This window comes from Monodelphis domestica, chromosome 5, assembly GCF_027887165.1.
Source record: "Monodelphis domestica isolate mMonDom1 chromosome 5, mMonDom1.pri, whole genome shotgun sequence".
Lineage (NCBI taxonomy): Eukaryota > Metazoa > Chordata > Mammalia > Didelphimorphia > Didelphidae > Monodelphis > Monodelphis domestica.
In genome coordinates, this window is record NC_077231.1 from 47377501 (window position 1) to 47403182 (window position 25682).

A 25682-nucleotide genomic window follows, 5' to 3' on the forward strand; every position below is an offset into this window, starting at 1 on the left:
TGCCAACATCATCTCTATGGAAAGAGAAGTGTAAAATGTCTGTTTTAAAGCTCATCATACCTTGAACTTTAGAGAAACTTCCCAAGTACCACTTACTGGTAGAAGAAGCGGAAAGCCTCAAAGGGAGACACAGTAATTGGCATCAGTCTGTGTCTGTGATCCTTGTAAGTGGGAAAGTAATAGATGTTTGCCCATATGAGGATTTTCAGAATCATAGCATCTTAGATTATAAAAGGACCCCAGGGATCATCCAGACTAATTGTCAGGACATTTTTCCTTACATCAAACCTAAATCTTCCTCTTTGCCACTTTTCATCATTCCCACTTCTTTCTCTATGCTCACTTGTTTCAGTCACTTTCCACTCTTTGTGACTCCAATCTGGGGTTTTCTTGGCAGAGGCACTTGTAAAGATTAAAGCTGATATCCAATAGACTAAGTATTATATTTTAAAAAGGTTTTATTAATAATAGCTAAAGTAAAAGAACTACCTAAACCCAGCCTGGTCAGGAGAGAAGAGGAGGAGCTACAGAACTTATAAAACAATAATGTGACCACAGCAACTGGTGGTGCACGAAAAGCATTCTGGGTAATGTAGTTTTAGGTGGTCAAAATTTTCTAACTATACACACTAGAGTGGTTGGCTACTTCCTTCTCTAGCTCGGTTTACAGATGAAGTGAGGCACACAGGGTTAAGTGATTTGCCCCGGGTCACCCAGCTAGTAAGTGCCTGAGGCTGGATTTGAACTCCTGAGGATGAGCCTTCCTGATCTCCAACCCAATGCTCTATCCATTGTGCCACCTTGCTGCCTTCATTCCCTACGAGGATAAACAGAAAAAGTATAATCATCTTGCTTCTCCTGGGTAGTCAGTGCTTAAAAGGCTTCAGGACAGTTAGTTCACTGCTAAGTTATCTTCTCCATAATAAGCATCCTTCAGCTGGCTCCATTAGTATTGCGGTCCCAGCTGCTGTTCGCCACACACTAACCGGACCCCGCAGAGCTATTTCAGGATCGGAACCCCGGGGCAACACGAATAAGCGGCCTCAGCCCGAGGGAGCCCTCGTCCTTCCATCCATTCTCACCTGTGCGCTCCTGGCCGAAGGAATGGTTTTCATACTTGCCGCTCCTGGTCGTCACAGTCACGTTGAAGAGGCGGCCCGGAGTGAGGGAGCTGAAGGAGCACTCGCTGGTGGATTTCGCAATCGCGAGAGACTGGATAATCTGATCTCCGTGAGAGAGAGTCACGGAGTAGCTATCTACATCTCCAGGAGCTGGGAGCCAGGAAACACTGAGGTAATCACTCCGGCCAGAATTATTCAGCGTCACTCCACTCACACTGGAAGGGACTGGGACAAGAAGAGAGAGAGAAGCGTCAATAGCAGCAGCAAGTCCTCTCCTCGAATCTGATTCCATGAGAATGAAAGGGGAAGTCAGGATTCCACACTCCCTTTGAGGACACTAGCCTTCTTTCTGTCAGTCAGAAAGTCAACCCGGATAAAGCCCAGGGCCGATTCACCATAGTCAGCATTTGGATAGCACCCCACGATTTGCCAGCATCTCCTCTGATCCGCAATAACCCTGGCCTCCATTATCATCCCCATTTTAGAGTTGAGGAAATTGAGGCAGGCAGTGTCGAAGTGGTTTGCCCAGAGTTCGAGTTTCTAAGGTTAAATTTGCATGAAAGCCTTCCTGCCTTAAGCTGTGCAGCGAGGTGGCAGAGTGGCTGGAGTGCCAGACCTGGAATCAGGAAGACTCCTCTTTCTGAGTTCAAATAAGACCTCGGATACTTCCTAGCTATATTCCCCAGGGCAAACCATTTCACCTCTGCCTCCCTCAGTTTCCTCATCTGTCAAGTGAACTGGAGAAGGAAATGACAAACTACTTCATTATCATAGCCAAGAAAACCTCACAAAGCATCGCCAAGTGGCAAACATCACTGAAAAACAACAGGCCGACAACAGCTTTCTGATTCTTAGTATAGTGAAGTCTATCCGTTGTGCCACCTGGCTGTCTAGCTGCTCCTCCATTTGATATCGCCCTGCTGCATGTAAATAAAATGCTGTCGCGCCTGTCAGTGGCAATTTTTCTGCTTTTGCTGGAAATAATCACAAGTGGAGTATTTATTATTATTATTATTTTATAACTCAGCTTTGCCGAGAAGGGTCCGATTTAACAAGTACAAATAATTGATAAAAACAAAGATGTTGTCCGTGGTAAAGTCCGAAGAATTTAATGGATTGTCTAAAAATCTTCTCATTTCTGTGCACTGTGCGGTTCATGCCAGCTGGTGATTCATTCATCCTTAGGGTCTCAAGAACCAACCCTGTGATGGAGTCTATTTTTTGCCATCACAAAAGCATTTCCTGCCCTCTAGTGGTAGGAAGAATGTAGAAAACCTGAAGCTGGTCATTGATAGGATGCTGATTCGTGGTAACTTTATTTGTGGCTAACCATGTTTATAAAGAAATCTTATAAATGATGGAATTACAGTCCCTAGTTATATTCCTATTATTAATAGAATATTGTCAATCATTTGCTTCAATAGTTCATTATCTTCATCGTTGCCTGCCTTAGATTTCCTTAGTTACTCAGTAATTGGTCACTAAGGTCCCTAACCCTTTGATTCTGTGATCCCATGCATGCCCACTAAACTTGCCAGGGACAGAAGTCATTTTAACCCTATTAAAATGATCTAATCTAATTTACTCTAAGTCAGCTTAGATTTCCAAAAGCACAGATTTGTGTTTCCCAGAAAGAACATGAACTTTTCCCAGTATTTATGGAAAATGAAGTTCTGGTTGTCATAGTACAAGATCTCAATTCAGGCAACAACAAATGTTTATAGGGATAGGGACTGGGCTTGAGATTTCACTAATCTCAATTATTTACTCATTAGTAATACTCAATAATAATGCAATATTCATTAATATGTGGAATTCAGATGAGAAAACTTCTTCTACCAAACCAGGACAGCATCCTTCTCTGCAATTTATAGGCTTATTGGGCTGCCCAGAGTACAAGAGGCCAAACCACTTGCCCAGGGTCACCCAGTCAGTACTGAGAGCCATATTACCACAAGAGTAGAGCTGGAAGGGACTTTAGAAGCCACCAATTCCAACCTTTTCATTTTATTGATGAGAATATTAAGTAACTTTCTCAGGGTTTGCTGAGATGTTGCGAGACCCCCAGGTGGGACCAGCTTGAAGATGCTGCCAATGACAGAAAGATGAGAGGATCAGAAAACATACTGAATAACAGAATCAGGATTTTGAAAAACTCCTGAGAGGCTGAGAAGATGAAGCTAAACTGTCAAGGTGAATTTTAATAGGGATAAATATGAAGTTAAAATGATCATTTGAACTAATATGAAATGGAGGCATTTGGTTTAAAACAGCTCATATGAAATAGGTCTGGAGGTTTTTGTTGACTGAAATCTCAACGTAAGTCATTAGTGTGACCTCCCCACCAAAAAAGCAAATATAATATTGGCAAAAAATTCAGAGACATAGAGTGTTTAGGGTATTCCAAATCTACTTCTTGAGTGATAGAGTAATTTGCTCAAGATCAAACAACTAATTAATCACAGAACTAGCATTAGATGGTACATCTTCTGAATCAGAGCCCATTCTTTTTTCCAATAAGCAAAGTCTGGTGTCATGGAAGTCAAGGAAAGTGAGAACTTCTAAGAAGAGTGTAGAATCCATAGTACCATATATTGCAAACGAAAAGGCTACTCTTTGGATTAGGTGAATAGGCATATATATATATATATGTATATACATATATGATTAAATATATGATATATATATATTTATATATATGATTAAATCTACATTTGCTTAGAAACAAAATATGCTTAGTTGGCTTAATTTAATATCCCAGAAGAGTTAGTGGCTACTCATCTGATGAGCAGAACCAGGACAACATTGTACATAGTAACGGCAGGAAGATCTTCCTGACTCCAGGGCCAGCATTCCATCCATGATACCACTTCACTGCCAACTAGCTGCTTAAGGTCCCCAAGTCTTTCCTGGACAATTCTGGGAGCAGCTCAGAGGTTTGTTATAATTATTATCTTACAGAGATTATGGGACAATAGGAGTATTTTTGATGAATTTGAAGATCCAACAATATATTTTTCAGTGTAGTCCTTATCAGGACTATCATTGTATATCAGGATGATAGTGTAGATCTTGTGGGATCAGATTTTTGTAGTTCACTAACATGTTTTTCCTTCTCTTACCTGTCTGTCCCTCTCCCACCATTTGTCGGGAAGAGATCCCTCCACTGAATGTTGTAACTACCACTGAATAGAGCCCACCAGGTTTGAGGGAGTGGAAGCTGTAGCCGCTGGTCTCACTGGACAAGCTCTCATTCTTAATGACAACATTTTCATGAATTAATAAGACTTGATAGAAGTCGATATCTCCTTGTGCTCTGGTCCAGTTGGTAAATAAACTATTGGTTGTCCCTTGATTGAACACGTTCAGGCCAGTCACCTGAGCAGGCACTGAAACAAAAGAAAATATTTCACAGAATGAAAAGAAGACAAAATCTCTGCTCTGGACTCTTAGCTTTACTTCCTGTGGCATATGGAAAACCAGGAATGGCACAGAAGGCTCTTCCACTTCTGAATGTCACTTATATTAGGTGAAATCCAAATGATTTAACATTCAAAGACTAAGAGGCACAAGTCTTGGGAGTGATTTTAAATTACAAACAGAGCTCACGTAATGAATGGCCACTACTTTTGAGCAATAATTCTCTGGTCCCACAATCCAATTCAAGCCAACCTAAGAAGCATTTATTTAACATCTGCTTATCTACAAAGCACGGAGAAAACCCTGGGGACACAAAGACTAAACAGAAAACAACCTCTGCTCTCAAGGAATTAATATAATCCTCAGGGGATATAAAAGATAAACAGCTAAGTATATATGATGACTTGAGTAGAGAGAGTGACATTTCTTCCCAATTCTTGTCGTATTAGAACTTAGAATGACTGGGAGCTGTGTCAACAAACAAAGTGAATAAAGTTTTCTCCATCTGAAGGTTGGAGGACTCTTCCCATCTAAAGGATTATTGTCTGTGTCAGCAACCTATGGCATGACGGTAGATTTGGCATGTGAGCTGGTTGGTGACATGCCAGCCTACACCTCAAAGAGAGTTGGCAGTTTTTATGGGCTCATAACTCCATCCCCCCAACTCTCGGTTCAAACTCTATTAATTTGTACTTATCAATATAAATGCTTCCTATGTGAAATGGAAAGGGGTTGGCATCTTGGCCCACTCATTTCCAAAGATAAGGAACCTTGGTAGAAATGTTTGTAAGAGGATTTTAACTGTGTGGAGAGTGGCACAAAGATTTTCTTAAAAATCCTAGATTCTTCTTGGAATAAGTAATCTGAATTTGATAGAATTTAGCTATTGATTTGATACAACAGCAAGACTCAGGTTCAAATTTTGACTCAGAAACTCACTAGCTGTGGAATACTGGGAAGTTAGTCTCTCTGATTTCTGTGACTATAAAAATGACTGAATTGGAGTAGAGGATCTCCAAGGTCCCCTATAGCTCTAAATATATGATTCCACATACTGAGGATGGAATGAACCTTGGTTTTTCTTTTGGCTCAAGCAACTATAGTTCATCTTTGTGTTAGAATTTTCTTTAGGCTCTTGAAAGTTTTAGAACTGGGAAGGATCTTATACATCCTATACATTCAACCCTTTCAATGAAAGATGAGGAAACTGGGCTCCATAGAGGACAAATGACTTATTTAAGGTTACATATTTAGTAGTGGCAAAACCAGTACTAGAGATGATGAATGAAGAATCACAGAATTAGAAGGAACTTGACTGGCCATCCAGTCTACCTAGACCTGACCAGAAACACTGTCTAAAACATTTCCAGTAAGTGGGCATCCAAGCTTTTCTTGAAGACTGCCACCCCAGTGAAAGGAAACTCATTACCTTCTGAGGCAGTTTATTCCCTTGCTGAATAAGTGTAGTTCTTAGAAATTTTTAACTTATATCAAGACTAAATTTGATTGAGGCAAAGTGGAATTAGTAGAACCAGGAGAAAAATTTATACACTAAAAATAAAATCATAAAGCAAACTAATTTGAAAAATAAGAAAATGATCAATATCAATAACCAATCTGGATTTCAGAGGGCTAATGATGAAACATGCCACCTGTCTCTTGTTAGAGAGGTACATATTGAGGTGTGTGTATGTATGCATACATAAATATAAATATGTACATGTATGTATATATATGTCATGACATGACATGACCAATTCAGGAACTTATTTTGTTTTATTATACATGTTTATTTTTCTTCTTTTCTGAATAATGGGGGCGAGGGGAAAATGGAAGATGGAAGGAAGAGAATGCTGACTTAAAAATAAAATTGAATTAAATTTTAAAATTAAAAAACCTAAATTTGCCCTTTTGCAACTTCTACTAGTATCTCCTAATAATCTTTGGAGTTGAACAAAAGTCTAGTATCTATTCCACACAAAAGCCTTCTATATCCTTGAAGTTTCTATAATGCTCTGGAGTCTTCCCTTCTCTAGGCTAAATGGACCAAGTTCTTTCAGCTGACTCTTCCATGGCCCAAATCTCTTCTCCATCCTGATTGCTTTCCTCTGTATGCTCTGTACCTCACTTGGATGCTCTCTCAAATTTGGCACTAGATCCAACACTTCAACAAATGTGGTCTGTTCAGGCCAAGGTTAGAGCAATCGTCCCTTCTTAGGTCCAGAAAGCTGGCTGTGATATCACACTACTGATTGCAATCTATGAAAACCTTTGTATCTCCATAAGAGGAGTTGTCTTGTAATGATTCCTCACCAACTGGGTATCCAATTGATATGTAGCACATATATCATTGGGCTTTATCCCCAAAGGAGGAAAAAATGTGCATTTCTGACTTGTTTTCTTTGAATTGGATAAAAAGGTATTGGAGAAAATTACCTGTTCTTCCTTCTACTGATGTTGAATTTCTTAAGTCTCCACTGATGCTGGTGACTGACGCTACATACTTTCTTCCAGGCACCAGGTCTGTGAAAGTGAATTCTTTGGCTTCTTTGGCTAATGTCTTGTGGATAAGTAAGAGATCCCTGTCTGCCAGTGAGATGACATATTTATCCCATTCTGCTACAGGGGTCAGCCACATGATGCTTAGAGAGGATTCGTTGGCATGCTTTACTCGGAGTTGCCCGACAGGCTGTGGAGCTGTGGAAAAAGGAATGGGTAACCATGTTGGTAAGTGGCAAGCAAGAATTAATGAGAATACTCATTGATTGATTAAAAAAAGGTGATAGGATGTCCAAACCTGCACACTGTTCTCTGCTATCCACAAGAATATACTAATCTAGCAAGTTACTACGGACTTGGTTTTAAGAATGAAAACATAAGCCAATAACCTAAAATTTCCTTCTTAAAAGCTTGAAATGATGGGGCATAATGAGGTACTTTTCCTTTAGTATTTCAAAGAACTGTCACTTTGTTAGAGTATGCCCCACTCCCAACTGATGCCGACAGCCACCTCCCTAAGATTCAGAGACAAAGTGTTTGAGAATTGCTTGGCCCAAATTCCTCATTTTATGCCAACCATATAGTGAGCTATTGTCTAAGGACCACACAGTTAGGCTGGTTAATCTGTTAGACAATAGAAATATTTATATTAGGGACTATATTCTTGGTAGAATTTGTAAAAGTTCATATTCTGTCAGCATTGCCTCCAGGACCCCAGAGTCATCTCAACATCATGAAGTCAGCTTTGGGTAAAGGACATAGAAAAAAAGAATGAAAATACTAAATAGGATATCAAATTCCTTATGAAAAGTAAGTCTATATAAATAATTATTGCAAACCTTAATCTCATTTACTTGGTCTAGATATTATTTCACATGAAATTTACATTTTCATTTCTTTATTTGACTGCCTCAACCTAATGATTCTCAGTCCTATTCTCTATCCCAGGTGAGGCTTTTATAAATTTCAGGGATTAGTCTTCATGATAGCTTATTGTTTACTCTTCCTATTGAAGAGATTGAAAATGGTCTCCTCTTATTTGGGTAAGATTATTGCTCTGGAGGGCATGTTGTAGTTGTATCCTGGATAGACAGAACTAATAGGGGATGCACGTATGTGTTATATGCATGGAATGTTTACTTTTAAAGAATGAAATCTACTTTACAAAGTAGGATTTCTGGAATTTTCTAACAATTTGCCCTGGAAGCTGATAAGGAACCCTAAAGATATTTGACATGTAAAGCAACCTAGAAAATTTTAGCTGAAATAATTCAATGTGCATTATATATTTGGATGTAACCTTTAGGAAAAATTGGTAGAGAAAGTCAATATTCCAAAATGCTTTTTTTAATTCCTTGATTATATGTTTCAAAGTCATCTGGTTGATATGGTGAGGTGATACAGTGACCCAAACTATATAGTCCCTAGAGTGTGCCCTATGGGACATAAATGAGCAAAAAAGGTGTCTTGTGGCTCTTATCACTGCACACACATCCTTTCTTTGGCTTTGTGTATCTTGCTTCTCTCTGTTGTATAGGATAATCTGGATTTGGTTGAGTTGAAGGGAAAGGACAAGAACTAACAGGTTTCAGGATAGTGATAACAATTTAAATAGAAAATTGCCTATAACTAGACTGCATAATCATACCAGGTGTCCTTAACTCTCTGTCTCTGTCTCTCTCTTTCTCACTCTCTCTCTCTCCCTTTCTGTCTCTCTCTGTCTCTGTTTCTCCCCATGAGTGTGTGTGATCAACCTCTTTGGCAATCTGTTAAAAACTATGGACTCCTCAGAAAAATTAAATGCATAAAATAACTCATATAGGAGTACAAAAGTTACCAATTATATTGTAATTATTAAAGAAATTAAAATAGAACTCTCCCTCAAAATTAATAAACCCATTGAAATCTATAAAGAGGGTTGTGAACATTAGGTTAAGAAATCATGGTCTGGATAAAAACATGAGATTTATACCTAAATCACACCCATCTGATATGCCACTGTGGCTGAAATAATTCAATGTGCATTATATATTTGGATGTAACCTTTAGGAAAAATTGGTAGAGAAAGTCAATATTCCAAAATGCTTTTTTTAATTCCTTGATTATATGTTTCAAAGTCATCTGGTTGATATGGTGAGGTGATACAGTGACCCAAACTATATTTATCCTTATCCTGTAAAATATTGAAAATAACTCTGAATAGCCTTTCATAGTAGGCATCAGAAGAGATGGCTGATACCCATGCAGTTGCCCCTATCATCTTCCCTCTTTTGTCCCTCTTATCAGAATGGAATTCAATCCACTTACTTGTTACAGTACTTTATTTTTGCCCAGATCTGTTTGAGGAAATCTGATCATGTTTCCATTTTATTCAGTTTACTTCTCTGTCATTACTTACTTGTTCGACCTTGACAGCGGATGGTGTTTTTTAGTCCTCCACTCTCGACAGAAACCTCTACCTCATACTGTCTTCCAGGTATGAGCCCTAGGTCATGGATGTCAAAGCTCTTTGTATCTTTCTCCAAGGTGATGTTGAGCAGTAAGGAAGAACCGTTGAGTAGAGTGATGCGGTACCGCTCCCAGTCTCCAGTAGGAGGCAACCAACTCACTCTTAGGGATCTCATCCAACCATTACTGACTGCCTTCAACTTTGTAACTTTCTCAGGAACTGAAATATGAGATGATTTAAAAGGAGAAAAAATAAGTAAGAAGTCCATTTGAGAGAGGGAGAAAGGTGTAAAACAATAGAGGAAAAATATAAAAATCTGACTTTCAAGGCTATTAATAGATTGTCAGTCTATGTAGAGTAGCTCTTTATATAGAAAATTCTTCATTTTAGAAAATGTAATCTCAAGAAACTTATTTTTAGTCAACTCTATGAATTGAATATGCAAGTAGTCTGTATGTTTTAGGGGTAGGATTGGAGGGTAGGATTTTTGTTGTAACTCCTTTCTGCTATTCAGATCTCTGACTTGGGAGGCAAGTACTAGGGAGTTGATTGAGGTACACAGAGATTAGTGAGTTGGCCAGATAATATCTGAAGACAGATTTGAACCAATATCTTCCTGATTTCAAATTCTTAACTTTATCTAGAAGAATATTTTTGCAACTTTGCTTACCATCTAGGGAACTGGGCAATGTCTAGTACTGGCCAAAAGCTGGCCCCTGCAACATTTCCAACATTATTTCTAGCATGGGTCTATTGCTATTGATGACATCTTATATAGGAGATCCTGAATACTTGTGGTTATTAAATGTTCTTTCCTTCTTGACTCCTAGGGATATTCAGAGGATTAATACAATAATTTATTAAAAGTGCCATAGCTGGAGGTGGAGTCAAGATGGCAGCATAGAGATAGCAAAAGTTGAGACCTCTGAAAACCCTTCCTTACCAAATACAAACTAAATGCTTCTAGGGGACTGAAAATAAAACCTAACAACAAGACAGAGCAAAGGAACCCTCCTGCTCGACTCAATTTAAAAGGTACGCCCCCAAAAGCCAGAATTTGAGGACACTCAAGTCTAAGGGGAAGGAAGAAGGAAGGTCCCGGGACCCATCCCCCACCTATACCACTAAGCCTCCAGTGGTAGCTGGGACCTCTGGGTGGGCAAAGGCACTGGTCTGGAGGGAGTACCTTACAGGCAAAGCTGTGCCAGGCTCAGAGCATCAAACAGGTGGTGAGAAAGCAGTTAAGAGAAGAAGTGCAGAGCAGGTAGCCTAGTTGCAGCAGTGGAGACACTCCATATTGCCCCCCCCCATCCTGAGGTTTTGGCCTCAGGACACACCGAGCTCTGGAACTCAGCTGGACTTAATCCCATCAAGGCCTCCAGAGCTCAGGAAAGGTCAAGCTCCAAACCCACTCCCCGACAGACTGAGATGAGAGATTTGCTGACAAAACTCCAAGGGTGAAGGCTGACAGAATAGCCCCAACACCCCTTCCCCCCAAAAAAAATAAGAGGAGCAAAAGTGCAGGCAACTGCAGGGAGTAAAGAAGGGGTAAATATGAGCAAACAACAGAAAAAGAAAAAAAGAAATTACAATTGACAGCTTCTATACAGGCAATGAACAAAGAGCAAATGGAACAGAGGAAGAAGGAACATCAAGCAAAAACACAGAAACTCCAGCGAATTTGGATACAGGCTTTGGAAGAACTCAAAATACAATTCAAAACACAATTAAGAGAGGCTGAAGACAACTGGGAAAAGAACTTAAAAAGTAAGATAAATCATCTGGGAACAGAAAACAGTGACTTGAAAGCCAAAATTAATTGGCTTGAAAATGAGGCAAAGGAGATGAAAGATGAGACAAATTAGATAAAAGATGAAGCAAAGAAAATGAAAGATGAGGCAGAGAAGATGAAAGATGATCTCCAAAGAAAATCAGACCAGAAGGAGAAGGATGACCAAAAAGCCAAGGATCAAATTCAGCTTTAATATCCAGAATACAACAACTTGAAGCAAGCAACTTCACAAGGAAGCAGGACACTATAAAACAAAACCAAAAGAATGAAAAATTGAGGAAAATGTGAAACACCTCATTCACAAAACAGAAGATTTAGAAAATTGTTCAAGGAGAGACAACTTAAGAATTATTAGTCTACTGGAAGACCATGACAAAAGAAAAATCCTGGATACCATACTACAGGAAATTATCCAAGAAAACTGTCCCGATATTCTAGAACAAGAGGGAAAAGTGGAGATTGAAAGAATCCACAGATCACATCCTGTACTTAATCCCCAACTGACAACACCCAGGAATGTTATAGACAAATTCAAGAACTATCAGACCAAGGAAAAAATATTACAAGCTGCTAAGAAGTCATTCAGATACCATGGAACCACAGTGAGGATAACACAGGATCTGGCTGCATCTACACTGAAGGACCAAAAGGCATGGAATATGATATTCCAGAAAGCAAGGGGACTAGGTCTACAACCAAGAATCAATTACCCAGCAAAACCGACCATATTCTTATAGGAGAAAGTATGGACATTTAACAAAATAGAAGAATTCCAAGCATTTGTAAATAAAATACCAGACCTGAACAGAAAATTTGATGCCCAAGCACAGAACTCAAGAGAATCATCAAAAGTTAATTAAAAAAAGAGGGAAAAAAGAAAAACAAAACCAAGAAAAAAAACACAAAAACATTTTTTGAAGATACTCAATAAGTTAAAACGATATGTATCCCTATAAGAAAAGCGGTCATTGGTAACTCTGAAAAAATGTTATTCTCACCTGGGAAGTTAGAAGAATTATACTTAGAGGGAACAGTGACAAACTGTATAGGATGAATACCATTGCCATACATTGGGGCAGAGAATTGATTTGCGCCCTATCAGGAAGTAGAAGGGTAACAAATGGATTGGTGGGGAGGGAAGGAGTATAAAGGAGGGAGTGGGCGCAAATCAATTCTCTGCCCCAATGTATTTGATTGTTCTTCCCCCTTTGAGTCAATTTCAATACGCATAAGAGTTGAGTATTTCCTGTCTCCAACCTCTTTACCCTTCCAGTGTATTGGTGTTCTCCCCTCTCCCGCCATGAGCTTCTTTGTGAAATATTAACTTAGCCCCTTTTGTTTCTTATTCCATTTCTTTTGGTATTAACCTCTTTTTTTAGCTCTAATTATATATATATGTATATATATATACATATGTATGTATTTATGCATACATATATCTATATACATATTTATGTCTTGGCATTTCATCCTATACAGTTTGGGATTCAGCCAAAGCAGTACTAAGGGGGAAATTTATATCCTTGAGTTCATATGTTAACAAATTAGAGAGGGCAGAGGTCAATTAATTGGCCATGCAAATTAAAAAACTAGAAAGTAAACAAATTAAAAATCTTCAGATGAAGACTAAATTAGAGATCCTAAAAATTAAAGGATAAATTAATAAAATTGAAAGTCAGAGAACTATTGATTTAATAAATAAGACTAGAAGCTGGTACTTTGAAAAAACAAATAAAAGAGACAAAGTACTGGTCAATCTAATTAAAAAAAGGAAAGAAGAAAAACAAATTGACAGTATCCAAAATGAAAAGGGAAACCTCACCTCTAATGAAGAGGAAATTAAGTTAATCATTAAAAGTACGGTAGCTGTTAAATTTGACGTCCCTATTCATTATCTTATCTCCAGTAGTGAGGAGGTTTTGCTGTTAGAAATGTTAGGTACTTTTCAAAAGCGTTACACAAAGGCTACATTTTCACAGTCAAAAGAAAATAAGAAATAATCCCGATAATTCAAGACCCAAACTAGTTTTCTTGAAATATTCAGATATGTACCATATATACGTGTCTGCTTTTCTCTGAGCTTTATAAAACCTGACTTAAACATATACTTTTTATAACATGGAAAATGAACTTACCTTCCATGTCTCTCAATGACAGTATAAAATAGTAATCTGACCTGGTTTAAAAAAAATTTAACCAAATTCCATGTCTGAAGTTCAAGGTTTACCTGTTCTCCCCATTGCCGTTTTTTGAGCCGAGAGTTCGCCACTGATGGTAGAGACAGTAACTTGATACAGGCGTCCTGGAATCAAGCCCTCAAAGTGGGCTTCAGTCACCCAGGCTTCTATAGTCCTGAATTCTCTAACATTCCCTTGATGAGACAATGTGATGTTATAACAATCCAGGTTTCCTGGTGGTCTTTTCCATTTGACTTTGAGAGAACTACAGCTGGCCTCATTAGTCACCATCAGATTTGAGACTTCCACTGGGGCTAATGAGAAATAAGAAAACCAAAAGGTTTTAAGTAGAATTTGTGATTTATGTTTTATTCTACTTAATGAGCTATTTTTACTTATCTTTATTATATCATCTATCATCTATTGGTTTACTATCTATATTCATCTATCTGTCCAATTGTCTTTATCATCTGTCTATCTCAATCACCTATCATTTTCCATTTTTCATCAATCTAAATTGGGTTTTCCTATCTCATTGGCTTGAAGACCATTGACAGTTCCTGGATCTGATTCCACTAATAATAGTCCTTAGAGCCGCCTGATGATTGCTACTCCTTTGGACTCATCATATTGATGCCAGACTTTGCACAACCACCCAATTAGTCTCAGCTATATAGCAGTTCAAAACTTCCAAGCTCAAGCCTCAGCCTCCCTGGATGTAGAGATTACAGGTGTGAAATATCATGATTGGTATCTTTATTATCTATCTACCTACCTACCTACCTATCATCTATCTATCTATCTATCTATCTATCTATCTATCTATCTATCTATCTATCTATCTATCTATCTATCTATCTATCTATCTTTCTATCTATCCATCTATCTATCTATCTATCTATCTATCTATCTATCTATCTATCTATCTATCTATCTATCTATCTATCCTTCTATCTATCTATCTATCTATCTATCTATCTATCTATCTATCTCTCTAAACCCTTATTTTCTGTCTTAGAATCAATACTGGGTAGAAAAGAGGTAAGGACTGGGCAATGGGAGTTAAGTGACTTGCCCAGGGTCATAGCTAGAAAGTGTCTGAGGTCAAATTTGAACCCAGGATCTCCCATCCCTGGGTCTCGCTCTCAATCCACTGAGCCACCTAGCTGCCCCCATCTTTATTTTTAAAAAATGTTTTTGATATATTTTATTTTTATATTATTTTCACTTTTGAATCTTAATGTTCTTTAACAGTTTTGTTGTCAAGTTGTGAAAATAATTTTAATTTTTGAGATCATGTATATCTCCATAGAATAGCTAAGAGCCCAAGCCATTTTATTTTAAAAACAAGAGACACATAAGATATAATAGTTCAAAGAGATGTACTTTATTCTCTAATGACTGATAAATGCTATGTTCTTATAGATAATATCCTACTTAATGTACCAATAGAGTAAAGAAGTAGGCATAAAAAAGATTTTGTATTCATTCTTGAGTTTGACACCTACTTTGTCATTTCACGAGAGCAATGTGGTGAAATCTCACCATTTTTCTTTCCTCTATTTCTTATCTCTGGTACAATTTTGGGTCGAGATGGCATAAAATCAAAACAGACACATATTAGGAAAATGATTTTTTCCTAATTTGCCAGTGGGATAGGGATTTCCAGATACCTTCTCTTCCTAATGTATATAAATAACTTTTAAGGCATACGTTTCATTTTATAGACATCATTGAAGTCTAACTTTGATGCCTTATCACTCCATGGGTTCTTGGACTGTGGGTTCTTGAAAGCTATGTCGACAGAGCACAAGCTCTGGCTCATCCTTCTGGTTTGAAAGTTCAAACACAAGCCAGGCACTGGACTCTCTGACTGTCTTCTGAGAAACCGCCTTCCTGAGTTCCCACAGGCTCATAATCAGGTTGTCTATGAGGTGACACTTTTTTCTTTTTTTGGTCACAACAATAACATGCTGAAAGACTGTCTTATCTGTTCACAAAGGGCTAGTGATCAGAATCAGTACTCTCACTGACAAAATCACAGATCCCTAAAATAATTGAAAAAATGCAAAAGTGTCACCTCTACACATGGGCAGAGATCCTTCCAGAGCCTGATTTATGGGGCACAAATATCTTCCCCACCAACCTCCATTGTTGTCTGAGAATCCGCCATTGGAATTCTTGGTAAGCTATTATATCTTTTGGGAGTTTACTTAAAATAGGAGTTTTTAATCTTTTCTGCATCATGGATCCCTTTGGCAGTGTGGTAAAGCCTATGGACCCCTTTTTAACATAATGTTTTAAATGCACAACCTTAAATACATAGAATTACAAAGGAAATCAAAGCTTGGGAAGATGAAAATGTAATTCCTTTCCCATCCAACTCATACACTCCTTGAAAGCTATATATGAACCTTTTGGGTGTCCATGGACCCCAAAGTAAGAATTCCTGCCTTGGAATACATTTATTTAAAAAAGGGATCCTCAGAGAAGCTCTGAGGGAGAGTAGTCACTGAAGGTTAAATGGGAGGAGATGGATGCTTTTAGAAAAGAAGCAGAACAAGTGGAATGCCCCTATAGAGGAGGACCTTGGTCATCCTAGAGGCAGTAGGAGGTGATGGGGTGCCTATGGAGGAGATCCTGAAAGCTGAAATAAGTCTATTAAAAGAGTGGGAAGAGGATTGCCTACAGAGCAGGCAATTGCCTTTTGTTGTTGTTTCCAACTCTTTGTGAGGGTTTTCTTAGCAAAGATCCTGGAATAGTTTTCCATTTCCTTTTCCAACTCATTTTACAGATAAGGTAATGTAGACAAACAAGGTGAAATGACTTGCCCAGAGTCACATGGCTAGTCTGAGGCCAGATTTGAATGGGTGGCTTAGTGGGTTGAGAGCCAGACCTAGAGATTAGAGATGGGAGGTCCTGGGATCAAGTCTGGACTCAGACATTTCCTAACCTTGTGACTGGGAAAGTCACTTAACCTCCATTGCCTAGCGCTTATGGCTTTTCTGCCTTGGAACCAATACATACTATTGACTCTAAGTCAGAAGGTAAGTGTTTAAAAAAAAAGAAAAATGAGTCTTCCTGACTCCAAGCTCACTATTCCAAACATTGTGCCACCTAGCTGCCCCAGGCTTACCAAATCAACAAGCATTTATTTCATGCCTACTATATATGAGGAACTAGGAACAAAAAGGGAAAAACAAAACAGTTTCTCCTCTCAAGGAGCTTACTGAAGGAAACAAATAAGCACACTGATAGGTAAATAAAAAGTAATTTCAATAGGTAGGGACTAAAGTCTGAGGGGATGTGGAAAGGCTCAGTAGGATATTTGTTTGTTTGTTTGTTTTTATTTAAACCTTTATCTTCTGACTCAGAATTGGTACTAAGTATTGGTTCCAAGGTAGAAGAGCAGTAAAGGTTAGGCAACTGGGGTTAAGTTATTTACCCAGGGTGCCATAGCTAGGAAGTATTTGAGACTAGACTTGAACCCTAGACCTCCCATCTCTGGGCCTGGCTCTCTATCCAATGAGCCATCTAACTGCTCCCATTTGAGTAGAATCCTGAAGGGTCCTGGAGATTCTGAGACAGAGGTAGGTAGGGAGAACATTACAGGCAGGACAACAAAGTCTATGGGAAAGATCACATAGTAGTGTAGTGGTAGTCTCTCGTGATCGAGAATGATTATTGTCTTTGTGCGTTATCATCTATTGATGTACCCTCATATGGCTTTGGAGTCCAAAGGCTGAGGCGCAGAGTCTGTGGCACATGGGGCCTGGGACGCCAGTTGTTACGGGAGGTGCGGGTGTGGCCTGTTGTCGGCGTTCACGCGCAGCGGCAAGACGTCGACGTCGCTCATCTTCAAAGGTGGTCGCGGCATGGTGAATGTGGGCTCACCAGCTGCTTCTGACAGAGGCAGCGAGTTCTAGTTGCTTTGGTGTCATGCCAGCCCACTTCAAGTTGGACTTTAGCTGATCCTTGAATCTTTTCTTTGGCCGGCCTTGTTTCCTGAGTCCAGCTGACAGTTCGCCATAGAATACCTGTCTTGGTATTTGCTGTGGGTCCATGCGGATGACGTGTCCAGACCATCGTAGCTGGGTTTGAGGACCAGGACTTCGATGCTGGTGGAGTTGGCTCTGTCGAGGACTTCCTGAGTGGTGATTCGGTCCTGCCATCGGATCCTCATGATTGACCGGAGGGAGCGTTGGTGGAATTGCTCCAGCTGTTTCATGTGCTTCTGGTACAGTGTCCATGTCTCACAGCCGTACAGGAGCGAGCTGAGGGCCACCGCGTTGTACACTTTGAGCTTCGTCGCAGTGCTTACACCTCTGTGTTGGAGGACTTTAGAGCGCAGCCGCCCGAGTGCCTGGCTGGCCTTTTGGATCCTGGCATTGATCTCGTGGTCTAGGGACCCGTCGTTGGCGATGGTGCTGCCCAGGTACTTGAAAGTGTTGACGTTGGAAAGCTGTGTGCCGTCGATTGTAATGCACGGCTGGTTCGTTGGCCTCCCTGGTGCAGGTTGGAGCAGCACCTCTGTTTTGCTGAGGCTGATAGTCAGGCCAAACAGTTTTGTTGCAGTGGAGAACCTGTCCACAATGGTTTGGAGATGATTTTCTTGATGGGCCATGAGAGCACAGTCATCTGCGAAGAGAGCTTCCAGGACGAGTCTCTCTGTTGTCTTTCTTTATGTGGTCAGGCGGTGAAGGTCGAATAGTGAGCCATCCAGTCGGTATTTGATGTAGACGCCCAGGTCTAGATCCAACACAGCATGTCGTAATACTTGGGTGAAAAATAGGTTGAATAATACCGGAGCGAGGACACAGCCTTGTTACACGCCATTGGAGATGTTGAAGCGATCGGAAGCCTCTCCAGCAGATAGGAATTCCCCTGTCATGTCGACATGAAAGAGCTGGATCAGTTTGACGAATTTTGCTGGGCAACCGAGCTTGCTGAGGATCACCCACACTGCGTCCCTGTTCACTGTGTCGAACGCTTTTGTCAGGTCTATGAAGACAATGTAGAGACTCAGGTTCTGCTCAAGGCATTTTTCCTGCATTTGCCTCACCATTAAGACCATGTCGATGGTGCTGCGATCTGGTCAGAGGCCACATTGTGATTCAGGCACGTTCTGCTCTGAAACAGATGACAGGAGTCTGTTGAGTATAACACGGGCGAGGATCTTTCCAGCAGTGGAGAGTAGTGAGATGCCTCTGTCGTTGTCACAGGCTGCTCGTGAGCCTTTGTTCTTGTATAGGGCTACGATGGAGGCATCTCTGAGTTCTGGGGGCATGTCTTCCTCTTCCCATATGCTGGTCAGTACTATGTGGAATGCCTGGAGCGCCTTTCCATTTAAGGCCTTGTACACCTCGGTTGGGATCCCGTCTTTACCGGGTGCCTTGCCTGCACTCATTTGTTTAATGGCTTTTTGGACTTCCTCTATTGACGGAGGGACGTCAAGTTGTTCAATGGAGCGGTTTTGGGGGATCTGGTCAAGGGCACTTTGGTCGACTGAAGAGGGTCGGTTGAGAAGCTGACTGAAGTGTTCTTTCCACCTGTTGCTGATGCCTGTTTTATCTTTTATGAGAGTGTCACCATCAGAGGATAGCAAGGGAGTGGTGGTGGGTTTTAATGGCCCATAGATAGTTTTGAGGGCACTGAAAAATTGTTTGTAGTTTTTCATATCAGCAAACCTCTGGATTTCTTCTGCCTTTTTTTCCCACCATCAGTCTTGCATCTTCCTGATCTCATGCTGCGCCGTGGCTTGGAGAGACTTGAATCTGTCCTTTTTAGGAGCAGAGTTTGGGTTATTTTGCCACTCCATAAAGGCTTTGTTCTTCTCGCTCAATAGGTCGTCAATAGCAGTGTTGTTCTCGTCGAACCAGTCCTGGTGGTTGCGTTGTTTTGGTCCTAGGACTGCCTTTGATGTTTCCTTCACTGCATCTCTGAACTGGTTCCATTTCTCAGTTGAGCTTCCAGTGAGTGGTCCCTTGGCAGACAGCTTGTCGTCCAGGCAGGACTGTAATGTTTGCAAATAAGACGACTCACGTTGTAAAATGCGTGAACTGTCTGGGCGCATTTTGGATGGCGAGGCGCAATGCGCATTTGAAGAGTCTCTCTAACCAATCAGTATATCCAGCATTCAGCTCCTCTCATGGCTCTGGTGATCTTTACATCCTGGATGTCTCGCCAGCTTACAATGATGTAGTCAATGAGATGCCACTGTTTTGATCTTGGGTGCATCCACGTTGTTTTGTTTCTTTGTTTTTTCAAAGTACCAGCTTCTTGTCTTATTTATTAAATCAATAGTTCTATCACTTTCGATTTTATTAATTTCTCCCTTTATTTTTAGGATTTCTAGTTTGGTTTTCTGCTGGGGTTTTTTAATTTGATCGCTTTTGAGTTTTTTTCATTTGCATTTCCAATTGATTGATGTCTGCTCTCCCCAGTTTGTTAATATAAGCATTCAGGGATATGAATTTACCTCTGATTACCGCTTTGGCTGCATCCCAAAAGGTTTAAAAGAATGTCTCGCCATTGTCATTTTCCTCGATGAAATTATTAATTGGGTCTATGATTTCTTCTTTAACTAAACGATTTTGGAGTATCATATTGTTTAATTTCCAATTAGTTTTTGATTTGGTTTTCCATGTACCATTACTAATCATTATTTTTATTGCCTTGTGATCTGAGAAGGCTGCATTCATTATTTCTGCTTTTCTACATTTGTGTGCTATGTTTCTGTGACCTAATGTATGGTCAATTTTTGTGAATGTGCCATGTGCATCTATGTTGTTTTATATTTGTTCGCCATTCTGAACACAGTGTTTGTGATGGTGAGTTCAAACTCTGAGCATTTGCTGAATAGCAGTAGGCCATTGTTGTTCATTTTGCCCACGCCGTGTTTGCCGAGCACTCCTTTCCATCTTTCATGGTCCTGTCAAACGCGGGCGTTGAAGTCTCCCAGTAGTATCAGCTTGTCATTGGTGGGCACTGAGTGCAGGACGGCACTCAGGTCAGAGTAGAACTGCTCGATGGTCTCCTCTGTGCTGGTCAGTGTTGGGGCATATGCGCTGATGATTGTGGCATACCGGTCTTTGCTGAGAGGCAAAAGGATCTTCATGAGCCTCTTGCTGATGCCCACAGGCAAGTCTGGCAGCTGTTTGAGCAAACTGGTCTTGATGGCCAGGCCAACACCGTGGATTCTGTCTTCATTTGTGGCTCTGCCTTTCCAGAAGAAGGTGTACCCAGTGGTGGGTTCGCTGAGTGATCCCTCTTCTGGTAAGCGTGTTTCGCTTAAGGCTGTGATGTCGATGTTATATCGCGCCAGTTCTTTACCGATTAGACCTGTTCTTCTCTCAGGTCTTGGGGTATTCTCTCTATCAAGTAATGTCCTGATGTTCCATGCTCCTACTAGGAGTTTCTTTGCATTTTTTCTTTGATTTCGACCGCTTAAAGGGGATGACCCGCCAGCCGCGGTGTGCTGACCGGGTGTTTGTAGGGCAGGCAATGTTTGGGACACCTTTTCTAGTCCCCTCCCTTGATTAGGGTGAGCAGTGCTGTCCTAGAGAGGGCTGCTCAGTCACCCAGGATGCTGCCGAACGTCCCTGCTGCCCTACAGAGCCAAGAGACCACTGCTCCGTGGGCCGCCTACGTGCAGGATCGTGACTACAACTGCCAGTGGTCACCTCCACCTGTTGTGTCACCACTCCCCCATCGCCGCAGGTCTTGAAGAGGATGGACAGGGTCAGGATAGATGAGTGTGCACAAAGATACTTGTGCGTGAAAGAGATTTAAGTGGAAAAGTTGATGCATAGAGACAGCCCCACTCTCTCGGTGTTGGAAGCCTGGGTCCAGTGGCACGAAAAGTCGTTACACCTGGAGACATCCTCAGCTGCATTGGATGGCCGTGTTGTCTTTTGTGCTCCAACATGCCCTAAGCACTCCACAGTGCTTCTCTGCGTTGCCCTCTCAGCCGTTGAACCTTCTTGTTGGTTTCTTCTGTCTGTTCAGCCAAAGCAGTCTTCACATGCTGGGTGAGCAAAGCCCTGGTTCACCAGGGGTCAATGACCTGCTGGCTACCCTCACAAGGTTTGGCCGGCCTGTCGAAGCCGTTGCCCGGGGTGTGGCCACTGCTGCATGCTAGCAGCTACTGGGAGCCACAAGTGAGAGCTGGGTGTCAGGTGAGGGTCAGAGGTTGGAGAGCTGCCCTAGGAGGGCACGACAAGCCCTCCATACCAGAGATACTACCCCTCCCTGAGCAAAGGAACAGCAATAAGCTAGTTTTGGGATGAGGAGGAGTAACAGGAATTACTCCAGTGCTTTAGGAATAAAATTTGGCATCTATATGGAAGATGGATTGGAAAGGGGAGAGAGTGGAGCATTAGGGGATCCTAGGAAAAGGACTGGCTCTTACTAAATCTTCATTGATTCAGAGCTTTTTGCAGTCTCTAGGAGTGTTAGTCACTTTCCTCTTGACCTGTGTATTTCTTCCCAAGTTGTTATCAAAAGAGTGTCTTTACACTTTCTTGTGAGTGTTTTTAGTTGTCTGGGTGGACTTACCTGTCCTAACTAATTTAGATTTGTAGCTCCGTAGCCCCGCTGCTTCAGTTACAATTGTGAGGTTGTAGAGGTGGCCTGGGGTCAGTCCAAGAAAAGTATGGGTAGTAACATGCTTTTCTACACTGATGTCATGAATTGTTCTCCCTTTATCCAATAGCATCACCCGATATTGATCTACATTCCCAGACCCAGAGGACCAGGAAACCTGGAGAGTGTCAGTGTTGGTGGAGGCTTGGACAGCTTTCACTGGGAATGGCACTGGTGGAATAAAAGGCAGGCACAAAGTGTTAGAGGTTAGCATTTCCATGTGATTACACACAAACACACACACACACACACAGAACAGGCATTGGTTCAGACGTGTTGGTGGTCTCAACAGCACAACATTGTAGAGTAACTGAATAATTTAAGAATTTCAGTAACAAACAGCATTTAATAGTAGAGACCCTGGCAGGCATGAATTTCATCTTTAATGCCAGCTTCATGACTACAGAGCTTCAGTTTCCACATCTCTAAGATGGGGATAACAATATTTCTACCATGTTCTTCATAGAATTATTCAATGAAATTCAATTTGTAAATCTTAAAGTATTATAGAAATGTGAATTATTTATAGTATTAATAAACCTTGATATAATAATGTGTGGAACAACTTTATAAATATAATTACCTTTAAAAAACTTACCTCCCATCTTGGCATGAATAGTAAGTATTTCTAAGGCAGAAGAGCAGTTAAGGGCTAGGCAACTGATGTTAAGTGACTTATCTAAGGTAGCACACCTAGGGAGTATCTGACGTCAGATTTGAATCCAGAATCTCCTATCTCTACTTTTAATTTAGGTTTATCAAGTACTAAGTTTTGGATGGAGTCCAGAAAATTGCCTTAAATTGAAATGTCTTCTACATAAAATTGTGTTAACAAATACTTAAATATTCAAATGAATTTATGATCTTAGTGATTTGGAGGTTTCTTCCAACAAAGTAGATCATAACTCATTCATGCTGACTTAGGACCTTCCATAAATGGGCCATGAGGAGAGTTAATCTATCATGCTAGGGTCCTTCCTCAATTTTTCCTGACATCGCAAGGGTACCAAAGGGGCACCCTGATTGCCCATTTTTCATCCCTCACCTTTGCCATATGACCAGTTTATCTTTTCATCCTATCATACCATTAATTCCCTGATAACATAGTTTACTCCTATTTTTATTCAGTTATTCATTATTCATGTTTCAGCCAGCTGTGTGCTCTTCCACTGTCTTCTATGTGACATTCGCTTATTATTCTTCAGAGACTATTACCTTCTATATCTCACAACTATTCAGTAATACCATTTGAACGTTGGTATTAAAAACAAGGGCTTTTGCCTTCTTGAAGAACTTATCAATTCAATAGAGGAGATCTGTGATTTCTTAGGGAAAATTCAGTCTTGTCTGTCTCTTCTTATTGTTCAAATCTGTGCCCAGGCAGTTGTTCATCTACTCTGTCTACCATAGATACACATACCCATGGACAAGCTCTATAGATGATTATCCAATGCAGATAGTACTCTAGGTAATAGGCAGCCTTTAACCACTTGGTATCTGATGTTTAAGACACACTCTTTTGAGTGGTTAGCGATCATTTTCTCAGAGCATCTGCAAAGTTTGGGAGATTGATGCACTTTTAACAAGGTCAAACTCAAACACAAGTATCTGGAGGAATTCCACATCGACAGGAAATTCTTCTTCTTCAACTTGGACTCAATATTGGCTCTCCTCCATCACAGTGGCAAACACTTTTGGTGAGCATGCACCTCATTTTATGAGTTATTATTATTTATGGTTATGAAGTCATTGAACAATAATATTTCTGTTGGTATGTCTTTCAAGGGATCAGATGATTTTTATGTATGTATGTATGTATGTATGTATGGGAGCCATCTTGCTGGGAAAAGATTTCCACTGGATTGATGTTTTACTTTCCAAATTATATTATTTTTTAAAGTCAATAAACAATAATTGTAATCCAGATTCACTACTCCCAATTGTGAAGTGGGAAAGGTGTGTTATTGTTGAATATTGCTTTAAAATCCTCCTCTTCTACCTATAGAGTATGCCTTTGGTTAGTTTAGAGATAACTTTCATTAAGATTTTGGGCAAATGAGAAAGTAGGCATATATCAGTGAGTAATTACTGATGTCCTCTCACTTGACTTTTTGGTGGTATTAACAGGGTCAGAGATCTTTTCAGACCTTTAGTATTCTCCCCTCTTTTAAATACTTTGTACCTCAGCCTCTGAAAACTTTTATTATTGCCTTTCCTCCAACTCAAATCTCTTTATATACTTTCTATATCTTTACATACATTTTTTTCTTTTTAGTACATTCTCTGTTTTCCTTTTTAAGCCCACCTGGGACTATGTTGTAGTATTTAGGTGCAGTGGTTTCAGCAAGTTTTAAAGGAGAAAACAATTTACTTGCTTTTATAAATATTTTCTGTTTTTTTTCTCTTTGTTGTCCCACCATCTCTATCCTTGAAGACCCCTTTTTTACGTAGATGTGTTGCCAAGCTTTCCTGAACTGATTCCCTCCTTAACTTCTCACTGTTCTGTGACATGATACTGTTCATAATCATCTGTCCTCTTCTTTCATAAGATTTTGAAGATGTTTGCCGACTGAGGCATTTTCTAAGCTCTTTTATTCTCCTTTTTACTGCAACTGATTTTTATTGGTTGAGTTTTAAAACAAGATTACAATAATTGTCAATTGTCAATTCCAATTCCTAATTTTGGTTGTCGATTACTTGATTAGATAGTTCAGGAAGGAGTTGTTTCAATTATATACTTTATCTTTTCCTCATTTTTATACTTTTTTCTTCTTTTTTTACTACATTAATTCTGACAAGCTGCTGGACTGACTGTACACAAACAACTGATTCAAGAAGAACTCCTACATCAATAACAAGTACTTTCCTACCTGTCAAAATACAATCTATTTCATTCTTTATAGTATTATTTGGTACTTATCATATCCAGAGCTTACCAATTATTTTCTGAAAGAAAACACTTATGATTCAAAGGCTTATGTGTAAGTATTTTTTCTCTCTTATTTCATCTTCCTGAATCATAGTTCCCCACATATTTCTCCCCATCTTTTTTCCCCCTGCATTAAAGTAACAAAGTTATTTAGAATTTATTGATTAAATTTGGAGTGTCTTTCTAAGGTCTTTGTAGAATTTCTCTACCTGTTCATCTTCAGCAATGGACAATGGTGCATAAACTTTTTGCAAATATTTATCATTAGTATTACAATTCATAATGGCGAAATATCCCACGAAACAGTTTTTTATTGTCTTTGGGTTTAATACGGTAAAGAAATAGAGATGGAGCAGTATGTAGAGTGATGTCTGGATGGGAATGGAGAGAATAAGGGATTTGGATAAGGGATTTCAGAGTTCAATTGACTAAGTAGAGAATATGGAGTTGAGGAATTTGACATCAGGTTAGAAAAATAAGGTGCTCTTAAAATGTTGAGGAAATCCCTTAAAAGAGCTTGAAGATGCAAGTAAACAAATTCTGCCCCTTTTAAGCTGCTCGGAGTCCTGAAAAGCCATCTCCTCTTTGGAAAGCACCACTAAACTTCTGTCATCTTCATTCTTTGCCTTTATAAGAAGTCCCTATGACCTAG

At 40.0% G+C, this 25682-nt stretch overlaps 1 protein-coding gene across 3 annotated transcripts in view; it reads right to left on the reverse strand.

The window, feature by feature from the left end:
* The window catches only part of PTPRB (protein tyrosine phosphatase receptor type B), a 175794-nt gene that overhangs the window by 72654 nt on the left and 77458 nt on the right, over positions 1–25682 (reverse strand). For all 3 annotated transcript variants that reach the window (XM_056800732.1, XM_007503048.3, XM_056800733.1), the window contains 6 exons: positions 22015–22272; positions 13509–13772; positions 9439–9708; positions 6978–7238; positions 4244–4510; positions 1083–1346 (listed from right to left, as the gene is read on the reverse strand). In XM_056800732.1, coding sequence (XP_056656710.1) covers positions 1083–1346; positions 4244–4510; positions 6978–7238; positions 9439–9708; positions 13509–13772; positions 22015–22272 — 1584 coding nt within the window. The remainder of the gene's footprint in view (positions 1–1082; positions 1347–4243; positions 4511–6977; positions 7239–9438; positions 9709–13508; positions 13773–22014; positions 22273–25682) is intronic.